The sequence below is a fragment of the Anopheles gambiae genome, chromosome X (genome assembly GCF_943734735.2).
Source record: "Anopheles gambiae chromosome X, idAnoGambNW_F1_1, whole genome shotgun sequence".
In the NCBI taxonomy this organism is placed as follows: domain Eukaryota; kingdom Metazoa; phylum Arthropoda; class Insecta; order Diptera; family Culicidae; genus Anopheles; species Anopheles gambiae.
The window spans coordinates 20,173,384-20,190,770 of NC_064600.1; the positions used below are offsets into that span (position 1 = coordinate 20,173,384).

Consider the following 17,387-nt stretch of genomic DNA (forward strand, 5'->3'; position numbering starts at 1 on the left):
ACAATATATCTGGAACCATACTGCAACGTTTCCAGACTTTTAGGGACTGAGGCGTTACCTTAGACTGTAAATTGAATTTTACTTTTAAATTGATGGCCGAGGCCTCAATTTTTAGCAGGCGTAGGTTTGGCGCGTGAGGTCGACCAAACGCAAGCGTAGATGATACCAAACCTGTCGTCTCGTTAAGGAAACCTTCTTCCTTCGGTTGATGCTCCCGAAGAAAAGATTTCAGCTTGCGGCAGCGTTGCTCGATATCGATCCTTTTCATAATGCAAGCTTCGATCACTTGGTCACTGTCGTCCAGCTCTTCCAGTTTGGAAACCGCAGTAAAGAACCCTTCTTTGTGTTTCTCCAAATCCTCTAACGCCTCTGGAATCTGCTTGGCATCATCGGTCGAGTATTCTGCCTGGAACCATTCCAGCGACTTTATATTTTCCACGGCGATCCTTTTCTTCAGCTGCACTGCCTTGATTTTCTTTTCCATTTTTTCCATTTAACTACGATATCACACACAAACACGATGGCGCGAAATTTGAATGATGGCGCGAAAACGACCGTTGCCCTTGATGCGGGGCGAAATGCGATGGCGGGAAAATGTCACGTAATGACTTGCACTCTTGAAGCCGTAAAAACCGTTGTTCACTCTTGATGCGGAATGAACTGAATTTACACTTACTAAATCACGGATCCGATTCGAAGGACCAAAAATGTGAAATATATTCACTAAAGAGCTCGATTGTGATATTAGCTTGTATAAATTTGATGAGAATGAGAAGAGTTAAGGCCTATAAGGCCCATAGTACGGTAAGCTTTGCTTGTGACAAAGTTGTGATATGGTCTTTGAACGTAAGCTTTTCATCCAACCAGACGCCAAGATCTTTGACGGAAGTTACACGATTGATGGGAATATCTCTCAACGTGTAGTTCCAAAGTACCTTACGGGTGGACCGACCAAACGAGATGGTGTTGCATTTTAGTGGACAAAGACGCAAGCCATTATGTTCACACCAAACTGAGAAAGAGGAAAGTACATTTTGAAGTTCACAACAATCCTCAGAAGAAGAGACAGGAAAGAAAATTTTTAGGTCATCCGCATACATAAGAAGACCATCGGGGGGAAGCACATTTACACAGTCATTTACAAACAAGACAAACAAAAGGGGGCTTAAAACGCTCCCTTGCGGAACACCAGACAGGCCCACAAAGCGGTTTGATAGACAATTTAAGACACGGACTCGGTAAGATCTTCCAACTAGATAGGACTTCAACCAGGCAACCATAGATTCATTAAATCCCAGTTTAGCAAATTTGGCCAATAACAAATTGATAGGAACGCTATCAAATTCTGCCTTGAAATCAGTATAAATCGTGTCCACTTGACGACCAGAGGCCATGTTGTTGAAAATGAACGAAACTAGGGACATGAGATTAGAAGAGGTCGATCATTTGGGCATGAAGCCATGCTGGTGAGGTGAAATATAATGCACTACACGCTTAAGGAATGAGAAGTGAATAACATATTCGAAAATCATGGCCGAAGCACAAAGTAATGACACCCGGCGATAATTTTTGGCATTAGTTCTTTTACCTTTCTTATGTACAGGCACAAGCCATGCACATTTCCATAACATTGGAAAGGAACCGGAATTTAACGACTTTCTAAATAAACGATACAGTAATGGGACAAAAATCAATACGCATTTTTTAATCACAGATGAAGGAATACCATCGGGACCTGGAGAGAAAGAGAGCTTGAGCTTAGATATAGCCATAGCAACAACATCCTCATCTATTGCGACATCAAAAGAAGGAATGATATTTGAGGGTGTATGGGTGAGGCCATCCGACAAAGACAAAGGACAAGTAGTTGGGTCAACGAATATGCTTGCGATGTGTTTGGCAAATAAATTACATTGGTCATCGGGAGAACTGGCAGACTCGCCGTCCAAGGAAAGTAGGGAAAGAATAGTATTAGGGTTTACCTTGGGATTACAGTACCGTCAAAAAGCTCTCGGATGCATCGAGAAGCGATCTTGGAGCCTAATTAAGAAAGCGTTGTGACTAGTGATGCGCGTTGCGTTCCGAACCTACCAGGTGCGATCCGTTCCAGCATGCAAGCATCCGATCCGCGATCCTTATTTTTAACCCAAGCAGGTTCAAACTGAACCTGTTGCTCCCACTGTTCTTTGCGATCCGACCTGAACCGACTGTTATCAACGATCTTATCGATCCGATCTGAACCGGCTGCTATCAGCGTTCTCGGCGATCTGTGCTAGGCCGGTTGCTCTCAGTGCTTATTGCGATCCGGCCTAGAACGCATGACATTCTACTCTCTTTGTATTGATGAGCCGGTTTGCCGGTTCAATTTAAATCTGTTTCTCTCAGCGTTCTTTTCGATCCTGTCTGGAACGCACGATCATCTGCTCTCTTTCATACGAGGTGCCGATTTGGTACGTACAAAGAAAGCAGGTAAAATCTGAACCAGTTTCTCTCAGCGTTCTTTTCGTTCCGGTAAGGAACGGCGTTCTCTCCTTTTTTGCTTCTTTCTAGTATGGACACACACACACATTCTGACTATGTGAGCGATAACAGCGCAAGCCACACTCTCTCAGTCAAAGAGATAACGGTACTACACCTGAACCGTGAAGCCAGAGAAGGATAGAGATTTGTGATTGGTGGAAAGCTAATCGCCAAAATTTAAAGAGACAATCCTGCACTAGCGGTAAGCGCAATGAATGAATTGTTTCTCTTCTGCCATATGGATGTTATCAGTATAGGTGCGTTATTTGGTCTGGATTGTGGTAGTCAATCAATTGCTATGTGTTGGGTGCTGAGCTGCTTCGTTGCGCATGCATTTCCAATGAACTCGTTTGAATTTTTACCAGAGATCTTCTTTGTGCAACTAAATATTTAGGGTGCATGACACGTTTAGCCTTCTGCAATATTTTATTTAACGCCGTTTATCGCCCCGTGAAACAGCGCTATTCTTATAGACAATTGAAGTGCACTACAGGACACTTTCACACCGGTAGTCGACCGTACAGTATAATGTCAACCCTACAGAAACAACTTAACAGTCTATGTATTTCATATAAACCAAAGTTATTCGATGCTATCTGCTTCTATTAAGAAATATTAATTCAATCAGTGTAGTGTAATTTAATCCATACGAAATTTAAAAATCCGATTAAAATTGTAAGCTTTGTGATTTTGCATCAAAATTTCATTTGTGTTGCAACAGATTTCTGATTTACTTCTTTAGTTAGAAGTATGAAAAGGGAATAATGATTAATTTTAGTAAAAACAAATACAACAAAATGCCTTAACCTTTTAATGAAAAAGGAACTGTATAGCGGGCTACTTAAGTTAAGCGTTTATATTTTAGTAGAAGAATAGTTTTACACATTCAGTAAACTATTATTTAGCTTTGTTTTCATTGAAACTGTGTGATTACTGCACCAAAATTATAATACACAATATTCAAAGAATTCTTACAAGTTAACCATATATAAAGTGAGCAACTGAAAAAAGCGTAACCATGGCAGGTCATCCTGCGTTCCCTTGAACCTGCGTTCCGCGTTCCGTTCTTTTTCTCCAGATTGGCAGGTTCGTTCCGTTCCTCAATTTTCGGAACTATTCTCATCACTAGTTGTGACGCCACTGGTTATAAGAGCGATACGCACTAGCTGCATATTTATGTTTATTTGTCTATCGATGGACAATAATGCCCTCTCGAACCATTTTAGCAATGTTTTACAATGAGTTCTTTACATTGGTTTACAATAACATAAAACATAAAAATGTGCACTATGGAACCAAATTTAACACAGAAACACGATCATTAAACTCAGTTGGCAAAATCCTCGGCTCAAAAGCGTCGCTGACTGCGTTGAAAGCACGGCACATAAGTATGAACGGGTCAGAGGAGCCAAATTGCGTTCTACGGTCGTCGAGGGCCAACATTGCCCGAGTCCGGAGCGGCCTGGCCGGAACGTACAGGTTGATGGCAGCCAGTAGTGACGGAGAGTCAATACGGCCGTCGAGAAGTCCCGTGATGAACGACAACCTGGCTTTTCGTATTCGCTCACTTAGGGTGGGTAGCCCGAGTAGTAAACACCTAGTCCGGTAATCGAGCCTTTGGTTCCATGAGCGAAGTGCAAATCGTGAAATTTTGCGCTGGATTGATTCCAATCGAGCTAACGGACGCGCTGCAGTTGGCCACCATACGATATTTGCATATTCCATCAACGACCGGATAAGTGAGCAATAGAGCGCCTTGGTGCAAGGTATATCGTTAAGCTCGCGAGTCATATTGATAACTAGTCCTAGCATTCTATTGCTGGTGGCTACTACGTGATCCAGCTGATCCTTAAATGATAGTTTTGTATCGAGCAAAACACCTAGATCCTTAACACATAGTTTTCGCACCAAGGACTGTCCATCAAGCGCATATTCATACAATGATGGGCAGCGAGAACGACTGAAAGTGATGACTTCACATTTATGTGTGCATAGGGATAAAGCATTACGGTTGCACCAACACTGGAACTCATGCAAGGAAGTTTGCAGTCGGGCGTGGTCTTCTGGTTCACGAATAACACGAAAAATTTTCGCGTCATCTGCGTACAGTAGATGATTATCAGCCGGAAGGATCAATGTCGCGTCGTTGATGAAAAGAAGGAACAGCAAAGGACCCAGGTTGCTGCCCTGCGGGACTCCAGAAGATGCATGTACTGGACTTGACATGTACGGGCCTAACTTCACAGAATATTGACGATCTGTAAGGTACGATCTAAGCCACATTATCATAGGGTTTGGGAGACCAAGTAAGTCGAGTTTCGCTAGCAAGATGGAGTGCGATACACTGTCGAATGCTGCCTTGATATCCGTATAAATAGCATCTAGTTGTAAACCGTTATCGATAGATTTATGGCATTAGCTAACAAATTCTAGTAGATTAGTCGTTGTAGATCGCCTGGGTACAAAACCATGTTGATTCACACTAATATAGTTGCAGGCCGAGGCCAACAATGGCTCGTAGATTAGCATTTCGAACACCTTTGCACACACGCTGAGTGAGGTTATGCCACGATAGTTTACAGCATCATTCTTACAGCCCTTCTTGTAGATGGGTGTCATCCAGGAAGATTTCCAAGTGGCAGGAAGGAGGAGTGTATATACGCAAACAATATGAAGTACGTTGTCGCCGATATGAACGTAGTTTATGATTTTTATCTGCTCTAAGGGCTCTTAAGGTTCGATTAGACCACGCAGGATAGGGAGGGGGAGGAAGGAGAGGACAACATACGGGGAAGGAGGAATTGACAATATTGGTAAACTTATTTACTACTACATCGATATCACTATTTTCTTCGATAAATGCCCAGTCCGTGCTTTCAATGATTTGGCTGAAGTTGAAGAAATCCATTCGTTTAAAGTTGAAACGGTGTAATGAAAAATTAGACGAAGCACGAGGCGTCATTACCGGGAACGAATCGGGAGTCGATAGGGACAATTCCATTGCCGGGTGATAACGATCAATTGTGAGAAGCGCATAAGGAGACTCAAGCATACTGGTGCAACTACGAACCGTAGCATCGTTGGCGAAGGCGAGATCTAATTGACGCCCACGGAAATTTTTTACATCCGATATTTCAAATAACCTATTTAAATTCATCCCGTCCAAAAGCCAAGCCCCATTAGACAGCACGTTGTAAGGGATAAAGAATTTATCGGGCGGCGGTGCAGCTTTCCACGAGAGAGAAGGAATGTTAAAATCGCCAAGAAGGAGCATGAGATCCTCAGCATTCATACTCTCCAAAAGGATCGACACACTCTCATGAAGCGATTCGAATACACTTGCAGAGCCACTCCGGTCAGGGGGTATGTAGATTACGCCGACGTACAGAGAAGAGTGACGCAATCGAATGCGAACCCATAACAGCTCCAGCGATGTAAAGGTGTGCGGGATGATCGATGAAGAGAGTTTTGCAGAGCAGGCAATAAGCACTCCTCCACCACGAGAGCACGAACTATTAGACGAATTACGATCACAGCGCTACAAGTTGTATGTCTCGTCGATGATTAACGATGAAGGTATCGTGTCGTCCAACCAGGTTTCCGTCAATACAAACACATCGAACTCGGACTCAACGATTGCCATACGAATGTCAGCGATTTTTGTGCGAAGTCCTCTCACATTCTGATGGTAAATAAACAAATTATTGGAGAGTGTAGTTGAGACTGTAGTATAGTTGTTTACGCCATGTGGGATTCCACTGGAGCTATTGTATGTTGTAACAGGTTGTTGGTGTTGTGCTGTGGCTGTGTTTGTGGTACACAATCTGGTGCGTGAGGAGAGTGGAGGTGTATCGGATCGCTGGAGTTGTTCAATGGAAGATGTTGGGTTGGTGATCGGCATTGTAACGGGTCGCTGATGTAGTGCAGTGGATGAGCCTGTGTTTGTGGTAAACATTGCAGTGCGAGAGTAGCAGTAGGAAATTGAGGATCGTGATTGACAGGCCTCCAAAAATTTTGTGTATTGGTGGCTCGTTTATCAATGAATTCGCGGAACACAATACCTCGGTGCCAGGTGGATGCTGATAGTGCTTTCTCTTTGAAGTTAAGCGACATACCGACTTTAAACGATATAAAAGTCAGTGTACTTACTTCACGACCAATTGGCAACAGTATAATCACGTCATCGGTTCCCAGTTGTCCAATGACCATCTCTTTAACTTCCTGATCGGATACCGAAGGAGCAATTCGTGTTATATAGAGTCAAAATCTGGCGTCGTTTGATGCATTAATAGGAATTGTCAACACAGTTCGAGACGAAGGTGAAATGGGTGCTGTACCAATGTGTAGAGGAGCCACAGAATCAGGAGCAGGAGGAGTAAAGTCGACAAGCCTACGTTTAGGCGCATTCCGTTGCGGTGCATTCTGCGAAGCACGATCCATATCAGATGGCCGAGAGCTAATAGGTGTAACTGCCGCGATGTTTGAGGCAGGTGGACGATCCAGATTCGATGTGTGCGTGAGAGCGCTGCCTCTGTCAAGCATCACGAACACATCGTTGCGAACAGCATCTAACGCTTGAGTTAAGCGGCTATCAAACTCGCAAAGCAATTCCGATTTTAAGTGCAAGTCTCCCGTTACGTCGCAAATCGGTACAGCAGCGGCACATCCATACTGATTGGGAGTTCGGGCGCAGAAGTTCAGATAGCGCCCCGTCATTGATCTCAATACAGGAAACATGAAAAGTTGCCTTGCAGAGTCCATCACACATATACACATCCGCGTTGTTGATCAGTAGCGAACACGCTGGGCAGGACACTGACATCGTCGAAGCGGTACTAACACAGATGCACTATGCCGAGGCGACAACAATCAGCAAAGACGGAAAGCACTCGAGTAAGATAATCCGAATTGAGCCAAGAAGAGACCGGCAGTGTGCATATAACACAATTTAACAATGCACTTATGTTATTTATCCGTCCACAGGTCCAATTCACATAACAATAGTCACAAAGGCGTATGAAAAATAACCAATACTCCAGAGCGCAAATAGGAGGCGTCTAAGCAGTGCGTTTGACGTTACGTATTGATATTGGTCGAAATACAATTTTAATAAGATATTAAAATTTATGAACACCTGGTACAGGTGGACGAGAAAGATGAACCATTACGTGAAACGTTGCTCCTATGTTTGCACGAGGATGGAGACAAACATGTCCGGCAGAGCAGAGATGTTGAGTATGTTCAATGACCGTTTCCTTCGGTAGGCGCACCAGCTTGATCTGAACAAGTTGTATACACGGCAGCGAGTTATCATTTCGCGTAATATGCTAACGCCTGAGGAAATAGAATGCTGGAGGTGTGGAGGGAATTTGGGGAGGAAGATGCGGGCTCGCGCGAGTCGAGTAAAATTTCTGTTGGGCTTAATACAATTGACTAAAATACATCAAGGTTGAGTGAGGATCGTGATTTGGATGAACCCACCGCTCCAGGATTGTCCAACACCGACAGTTACGAGATGAACTAACCCTCCAGATGGCCACAACTGTTACGCAGTTCCATGGGACAGACCCCTTGTCTCGTCATTAACTACCAAAATTGCATTATGCCGCCTTAAAACTGCAGTAAGTATCATAAACCAAGATGTTCTACCTCAGTATTTTGATAGCGTGGGGAACATTGAGGATCTGCAGTTAATTGTGTATTCGGCTACGGTGGCTGTTGTACGAACGCTAGGATAGCGGACCTATCCACTAGGAGACAGCGAAGCTGGACTATGTTGCAAGACTCAAAAGCCCGCCTAGATGCGACGTCTGGAAAACCGGATTAACGCAACACGTACAAAGATTGGTCGAGTGAAGGAATATCAACGGGGAAATCGATCTATGAGGGTGGTCCGTAAGATTGCTGTAATTGTTAAACCTAAAGAACTACGAGACCTCACTGATGCCAACATGACGGAGGTTCTCGACATCCATGTACAACGGTTGAGCGCCCTTTCAAAACGATTACGACGTTATGCTAAATGCTCGAAGCGGAAAGAACAAAGTCGAATGTAAAAACATGAATTCCAGCGCCAACATTAATTCAAAAAGGCAGTTCCAGCGCTAGTCGGTCTGACCCTATGTTCCGCATGTCGGCTGTCTTCAATACTGTCTCGGATTGCTTCGACTTCGACATCTCGACTCAGTGCTTCAAGGAACGTCGCCGGCTTTTGCCGTGGCCGCTGTGAATTGCGATGCAAATCTTATTTTTGTTATGTTTTTTTTTAATGAACTGTTACATCTTAATTAGGCCATACGGCCCGTTGAAGATTAAATAAATAATAATAATAATAATAATAATAAATTAACGAGAAAGAATTTACAACCGTATCCGAAACGACCGGTCTGGTGGTACAGTCGTCAACTCGTACGACGTATCAACATGCCCGTCATGGGTTCAAGTCCCGTATAGACCGTGCCTCTATACGTAGGACTAATTATCCTGCTATAGTAACAATACAGGGTTTTCCACTCCAATTAACAACTGTCCACAGTCTACTAGCAATCTTCGATTTGAAAAACACGATTGTCTACCACTTACACTCTTAAAAATTTTTGCCGAATCTCGGTTAATTTTTGCCGAGATCCGCACAACTGACATCTCGGCAAATATTTCGGTTAAATTTCGGTTGCCGAAATTTCGGTTTGTTTTGACGTTTACGTTTAACCGAGATTTTCGTTTGTGGTTAACTGAGATTTCGGCAAAAAATAAAAACAATCATTTTGGAATGCCAGTCCTTTTTTATTTGCATAAAAAATTGTTTAAATAATTTGATTGAATTTTCAATAAGAAAAAAACGCTATTATACCTTTTTGAAGTGGGTTAATTATTTCCGATGAAAGTTCTAATATTTCATAGTAAAATCTTATATTGATTATATCAGATGAATTCATATTATTATTCTAATCACTAGAATTTTGCTTTTCACCTGGCTATTCAAAAGCAGGTGCGCTTTTTAAATAAGGAGAATGTAAATAAATTCTTTTATAAACTTGATGTTAAAACAGCTGGTTTAAAAACTTATTACTAGTTGTACTGAGTGCTCCAAGTTTGAAGCATGAAGCATGAAAAAATGAAAAGAAAAGTTTGTCAGCCGCATAGCATTTTACATTGAAAACTGTAAAGGCTTGACAAAGAACGATGAATGCACGAATCAAATTGTTTCCTACATGAATCGTACTGTTTTTCCACACCACGTAGCATTCGCCGAGTTCAAACATTTTGGCAACAATTATAATGCGCGGGACATCAGGTGTCGGAAATGAAGTCTCGAACTAAAAAAAGAAGAAGAAACATAAAAATAGAGGATTAAACATCGTCTCTAAGCACGAGGTCTGTGGGAAAAATATGAGGTTAATGTGATTATTAGAATTGCAACAATTGCAATTGTTAGCTGTAATAGAAACTCTTGTTGAATCCTCGTAACTTACATCAATCCAATCGATTATTCCGTGAAGTGGATTTAATGTACGCGCATCATTCTCTTTATAGTCTTCTTCGCGGGTTCGCTTGGCTCCTCTTATAGTATTTTTTTCTCGTACCAGACATAGTGACTGAATCAGGTCATTTTTTATGTACCTGTAATCTATTCGAAATTTTTCCAATATTTTCTGTTGGATTACATTCCACATGTCTTCGAATTTAGCAGCAGTAGGATTCATCAATTCGAATTCTAAAGATATCTGAAAAATTAAGAATTGAGCTACAAATGTATCCCTACTTCCATCGAGATAGAAGATAATCGACATACCAATTCTCCTCCGAAGGCTGAAGCCGCAGAACAGTCGGTCATAAATTGGGAAAAAATCCCTCTGGCACGCTTTTCGTGCCGGTAAGCCAGTGTTTGTTTCCATAAATATTTTATGTTTTCCATTGAATTTTCCAAGGGAACAATAGTTTCTAACTCGTACACCTGTGAAAAAGGTTAACATCAATTTTATATCCAAGTATAAGAAACTTCATATGTGATGCTACCTTCTTCTTCTTCTTTGGCTCAACAACCGATGTCGGTCAAGGCCTGCCTGTACCACTAGTGGGCTTTGGCTTTCAGTGACTAATTGATTTCCCCTCATAGCAGGATAGTCAATCCTACGTATGGCGGCGCGGTCTATTTGGGGATTGAACCCATGACGGGCATGTTGTTAAGTCGTACGAGTTGACGACTGTACTACGAGACCGGCGAGACCGGAGACCGGTGATGCTACCAAATCATCAATATTTTCTCCACATTCGTCGTTCGTTATTATTTTTGAAGAAGATGGAGTCGCTTCATCGTGTCTTGATCGGTAGAACACTCGACTACAGGATCTTTTTGCAAGGGTTTCCATTCTATAATGAATAGAACCAGCATGCCGTCCTGCTCCTCGTCCACCTTTATGAAACCACGCTGCCTGTAAAATATTCAAAATTTGATTAAAATTCGTGTTGTTCTGTTTTTAAGTGTTCTGTTTGTCCAAATATTTTCCAGTGAATTGACACATGATTTGCATTGCGTTCGAATCTCGTGAGACATACTGTGATTAAGCTGTTAGTATGTTCTAATCACCAGCAGATATGTTTGGATTTACACAGTTATATTGTACATAATTCAATCGAAGTGATTGCGAATACATCCTAGCAGCATTCAGAACAGACAGCACGAAATTCAAAACAAAAGTGTTACGGTCTAAAACATATACACAGTTAACGACAGCATCACCATGTGTAATGGTGGTATTAAATAATAAAAAATAATTTACTTACATAGGGTACATCTGAAACGTTCGAGGCCAGAATGGGATAAGTTTTAATTAATGATTTTGCAAGCATTACTTTTTTTTCCGTTTGTGGACGCCTGAAATATATGAAAGTAGTAGATCAATTCACATTTTTCTTATTTTTTACAATACTTACACGCCGTAATTGTCCGCTAGCCAATCGCAAATTATTCGATTTATTTTTTTGTTGGTGACCTCGTCGGGTTTAATTCCTTCTGTCAATGTTTCATGGATTTGTTTACCTTCATCACTTTTCAGAAGGAGTAGGCTAATGTCAATTTCCTTTAAAAAAAAAAGTTACTTCTTTGTATGTACATCACGCCGTAGCAATAATACTCACCTTGTCAAAATTGTGCATCTTGAAAGTTGAACTCAAGCTTCTGGTTGGTACTTCATTTCTCTGCGTTTCTTCCATAAATTCATTGGGAGTCGTTGTAATGTCAATTGTAACTCCATACTGTTTTTGATATTTTTGAATTATTTTTATCATTTTTGTCGTTAACTGTAGTCTAGTGAAATCATTGTTGTCCAGGGATAAGAAGGTGTCCAAGTCCGTTATTTCTTCTTTTACTGTAAGAAATGTTTAATCAGTTACAACCTATCTTTCCTATTTTCCAATCTAACCTATTAAGTATGTAATATAATATTACGCTTGTCAATAATCCTGGCAATAGTTCCTTCGGGAGACATATTTTTTATCACTTCCAAATGGTGACCAGAAGGCAAAGGTAGTATGCGAATGGATTTCTTCAAACGAAACAAATGTTTCAGTTGGTCCTACTGCAACTTCGTACGCTTCTAGACAATCATTATATCCGTTAGTTTTGCATAATTTAATCAGCAAAAACATAGCACTGTTCATAACCACTATCTCGACAATAATACCATACGACGGATAATATTCATTTTCGTGGTTTTTTATGCACACTAGCAAGTTTTTTCTGAAGTCGATCCCATTTACTGTTGCTTTGTTGGGTACAAAAACATGTGGAACACACAAATCTATGAAGCAAACACTGTTACAATGTTCTCGCTTAACTAAGTTTCCTCCGTAATATGTAATATTATCAGTAAACGGATTATCTAGCATATCTATGGCCATTGTAAAGCATTGTCGTTGTGCTAAGCTTTTGCAAATATTTTTAAAATTTCTGCAAGTTGATGATTGATTTTTGTTTGGTTTGTTCTTTTGCTCGAACACTAAACAATTATACTGTTTCATATTTCCGCTCTTTTTAATACACTGGATGTAATGGTCTAGGTGGTGATTTTTGTTAAGTCTTCGTTGAAATTTTTTGTAAAATGACTCCTCATACAACCGAATAAGTTCTTCTAATGATACTAACATATGGTCAGATATTATTGTAGACATCAAAATACGAGTTATATTCAACAAATGACCGATCATACGCATATACTCGCAATTAGCGGGAACTTTGTCAGCAAACAAAAAAGGAAAAGAACGTAGTAGTAGCAGGTTTTGTGATGCAGTCTGTTTGAGTTTGTAACTACTGGGTTTAGATAGCATTTCATCAGTAAAGTTCGCCGATGGTCTATTCTTTTTGTCGATGTATCCATAGGCAAATAAATGTATACGATCATTGATGAATGATGCACTGAAACCCAACGACTTAATTTTGTGATAGTGACCTAGTACTAGCTGTATAGTTATTGGCACCAATCCTTCCGCTATGTCATGCATAGTATCCAAAGCAAAATTTTGTGTAATGTGATAGTATTGTAGCTCATTTAATATGCAATTACCACGTTTCAATCCACAATCTGAAGGCTTCATAACTCCTGAATTAACTTTCTCCAAGTTGAATTCATACCACTCTGTCGTACGCATGGGAAAATTTTGGAACGGATTCTGGTGAAATGCTGGTCTTGGTATAGTGCAAAGTCTGCAAAAGAACTTTGCCATGGGTCCCATTAGTCCGAAAACCTCATGTACAGCCAGTGTATCACCGCAGAACATCGTTACCACTGCTCGAATAGTATATTTTTCTGTTCCGTAGAAAACGTCTACTCCGTGTTCCAGTTTTCGGAGGTCATGAATTAGAGGTTCCAAGATCTTGTTAAAGCCATGCTTTTTGGAGTCTATAGAAGTGCAATAGATCAGTGGAAATATTGTTTTCGGAGAACTATTCCACCTGCTTGGAAAATTTTCTATTTTAAAATCGAACACCGATACTTTGTTAATACCTGCTCTAGAGCTCAATGCATTTCCGAGTTCCACGTCGTCTTGATAAAGGTTTATTCGTATGGCGTCGGGGAATTTTTTAAAATATTCACTGTTTTGGTATGTTTCTCCTGATCGGAAACTAGAGTATTCTTTGAGGGTTGGGTATGGCGGCAAATTATCTGTCATTAATTTTCTGTTTTGGGGATTTCTGAAAATTAGCTTCAAGGTCTCAGTGATGGGTATATACATGAAGGTTTCGTTAACTATTACTTTTGTTGGTATACCATCAATATGCCGAATATCTTCTCGTGTTTGAAGCAATTTTTCTACTGGTCTTGGAATACTAACTGCCAAATTGTTTAAAAACTGTGTTTGTTTTGAACGCGTTGATACTTCCGAAAACAAATCTTCTACGTGGAACTTGTTTAAAAAGTTTATAGTTTCTGGAGCAGCTAAATCAGTTTTACGTTCCGTTAAAAATGACTTTGTTTTTTCTTCGAAGTAAACACCAAGCATTTTTACTAGGTGTTCGCAAAGTTTTATCATTTGCGAAATTTTGGTTTGAGGAAGCGAAACATCTGCCGTCAATCTGCAAATACCCAGAGCGACGCTTTTTTTAATTTGTTCCAAAGTGATTGTTTCTTCAAAAAATGCAAAATTTTCTTCAGTTGCCGGACATGAATTGGTGTCAAAATCAGTTTCCATATCAATGTGGTTTGATTTTTTTGTTACGGGTTCGTCTGGGATCTCATTGAGCCTTTCTCCGATAGCTCTTTTAGCACCGGGTGTTTTGGGCGAACGTGGGTGTTGTTGCAATATGTGCCTTTTAATGATTTGAAATGGTTATATGTCGATCGACATTTTGGTACCATACAATCATAAAACACACGATCCGGATCAAAGTGCTTTTGCCGAATATGTGCATTAGTATGATGCTGAAGTTCTTCTACATAGCCAAACACTTTTTCCCCACAGAAGAAGCAAATTAGACCAGGTACCGGCAGCTAAAATGAAAATCATTTGTGATTCAAAGATACTTACGGAACACTTCGTATATTCTTACATCTTCTTCCTGCAGAATGTTCAGAATCTCATCCATTTTCGCTTTTATCGCACTTCAAATCACAAAACCACTCCAAAATTGTTTCGTTTCACTAGCACGCTGTAAACACAATGGCGAATGACAGACCGAAAACCGAGTCACGGCTACCAAGATGGTTGAAACGTATTAAACCGATATCTCGGTTATTTTGACAGATAAGCTCGGTGACAGCTGTGTTACCGTATGTGCTCGGCATGTTGTGTTGCCGAGTTTCGGTTAAAATATTTATTTAACTGATATTTCAGTTTTAAATGGTACTGATTTTCGGCTACTGGGTTTTTTCAACTGACATATCAGCAAGAATCGAAAGAGCCGACGGATTTCGGCAGTTTTTTTAACCGAGGTCGGGAAATATTTTTAAGTGTGTACAAACAAGTCAAGCCGTTTTTGGTACACTGTCCATTTCAATTTCACAATTGTCGTCTTCGAAAACACACGTCAGATGCGGCACGGGTTTGGCTGGAACGTGTATCACTTGTCCGTAAGAATTGAACCATGTTGTAAACAGGTCTTGATTGAATATCAGAATATGGGAAAGCTGAGGAATTTGGACATGTTAAGCAGTTTTATCATTTGCTTTTAGTTATTCTTGGAGTGTTACAGTTTTTAAGTTATTTTGGGACGTTGTTTTTTTTTCATTTGCTACCAGTAAAAGCACTGATTAATATACAAATTTCTGCATTGTATTAAAAATTAAAATATAGATAAAACTGCCTAACATGTCCATTTTGCTCAGCTGTCCCAACATCAAGTGATACACGTTCCAGCCAAAACCAAAACTACCCGTGCCGCATCTGACGTGTGTTTTCGAAGACGACAATTGTGAAATTGAAATGGACAGTGTACCAAAAACGGCTTGACTTGTTTGTAAGTGGTAGACAATCGTGTTTTTCAAATCGAGAATTGCTAGATGACTGTGGACAGTTGTTAATTGGAATGGAAAACCCTGTAAGCCTTGACCGACAGCGGTTGTCGTGCCAAAGAAGAAGAAGAGGAAGAAGATCTGAAACGACAAGCCCGACTTTAGAGAAGGGCTCCCGGAAACTGGCGACTTTACACAATTTTGGGCAAATCTATGGGAATGTGGTTAACAGACGAGGAGCGATTCAGCGATGGTATCGAAGATGCAATGCAGTACACCAGGAATTGGGATGCACCGATACACCGAGGACCCAATTTGGTGCACAATTTTTGGTATAAATAGCTAACTCAGTCCATGAGCAGATAGCAACATGCTTCAAAGAAGCAAAAAATCTGAGTATGGCATACACCGTTCACAAGAAGGCGTATGATTCAGTACCCCATTCATTCCTTCTTAAGGTACTCAAGTTGTACAAAGTAGACGGGAATGTCATCAAGCTAATGCAGCACGCGATAGGTTTGCGGAATACATCTCTATACGTTACCAACGGAAAAGTTGTACTACGGTCCAGAACTCTCAATACCATACAGTGTTCAAGAAGGAGCTGCAGGACAAGTTCTTACATCGTGTTAACTGTATCCTGAAGAGCTTCTTGTCAGCTGGCAACAAAGTGAAAGCAATAAACACATTTGCGGTGCCTCTGTTGACCTACAGCTTTGGGGTGGTGAAATGGATTGAAAAAAATCGTCTGGCTTCTACTAAGCACCGAATGCGTCACCCAAAGACGAACGTCGAGAGAGTAACCCTGCCACGAAAAATAGGAGGGGTAGGCATCATTGACATTCAGGCACTTTGTGTTTCTCAGATCCAGCAGCTGCGAAGTTACTTCGTGGAAAGTAGTGATGGGCAAAACGGCTCCGAAGCCGGAGCCGGCTCCGACCGGCTCCAGACAATTTCGGAGCCGGCTCCGCACTCACGGCTCCAGAGCCGGCTCCGTACCAACGGCTCCGAAGCCGGTTCCGCACCAACGGCTCCGGAGCCGGCTCCGCCCCGACGGCTCCGGAGCCGGCTACGCTCCGACGGCTCCGGAGCCGGATCCGGAGCCGGTTTTAACACATAGGACCAAAAGAACTTTTTCAATTAAGTTGCAATCGAGGAAATCCGTAATTAGCGGGGTACGTCATGTTTAAAAGAATTTATCAAATAAAAAAAACATCGATTAGTTTTGAATATTGTTAAGAAAGACGAGACTAACGAATGCTACACAACGTCATGTATGCCAATACTGCAATCATATCGTGTGTTAGCTTCCACACGTGCGAGAATATATATTCATTTTTTTATTACGCTATCATACAATGATGTCTCTATTGAACCGTTAGTGCGGAGCAGTTGGTCCGGAGCCGTTGTTTCGTCGCCGGCTCCGCAGCCATTGGAACGGAGCCGTGAGTGCAGAGCCGTTAGTCCGGAGCCGGCTACGGAGTCGTTGGTGCGGAGCCGTGGGTGTGGAGTCGGCTCCGGAGCTGTTGGAGCAGAGCCGTTGGTGCGGCTCCGGAGCCGGCTCCGGACTAACGGCTCCGGAGCCGGCTCCGACTTTTTCCTGGAGCAGGCTCTGCTCCGACGGCTCCGGAGCCGTTGGTACGCTCCGAAACGCCCATCACTAGTGGAAAGCCAAGACCGACATGAACTATACCGCACTGTGTGTAAAGCAGATCACGAATTCAGCGCCCCGCATCTAGCGCAGCAAGATTACCAGCAAAATTGTAACATAAAAACTGCACCCCCATAAACTGGACCTGAAACAAATTGACAAATAGTCATCAAACTATTACTATTATTATTATTGTTATCATTATTATTATTATTATTATTATTATTATTATTATTATTATTATTATTATTATTATTATTATTATTATT

General features: G+C 41.3%; 2 protein-coding genes across 2 annotated transcripts; both read right to left on the reverse strand.

The window, feature by feature from the left end:
- Nucleotides 1-9,105: 9,105 nt before the first annotated feature.
- On the reverse strand, nucleotides 9,106-11,600 carry LOC133393098 (uncharacterized). The gene is made up of 6 exons (XM_061656557.1): nucleotides 11,455-11,600; nucleotides 11,305-11,395; nucleotides 10,767-10,952; nucleotides 10,313-10,474; nucleotides 9,993-10,244; nucleotides 9,106-9,836 (listed from the first exon to the last, which is right to left on the reverse strand). The coding sequence occupies exons 2-6, from the start codon at nucleotides 11,368-11,370 to the stop codon at nucleotides 9,561-9,563; spliced, it is 942 nt and encodes a 313-aa protein (XP_061512541.1). The 5' UTR covers nucleotides 11,371-11,395; nucleotides 11,455-11,600; the 3' UTR covers nucleotides 9,106-9,560.
- On the reverse strand, nucleotides 11,480-15,183 carry LOC133393095 (uncharacterized). Its single transcript, XM_061656547.1, has 3 exons — nucleotides 14,567-15,183; nucleotides 11,659-14,507; nucleotides 11,480-11,568 (listed from the first exon to the last, which is right to left on the reverse strand). The coding sequence occupies exon 2, from the start codon at nucleotides 14,206-14,208 to the stop codon at nucleotides 11,974-11,976; it is 2,235 nt and encodes a 744-aa protein (XP_061512531.1). The 5' UTR covers nucleotides 14,209-14,507; nucleotides 14,567-15,183; the 3' UTR covers nucleotides 11,480-11,568; nucleotides 11,659-11,973.
- Nucleotides 15,184-17,387: the final 2,204 nt, after the last annotated feature.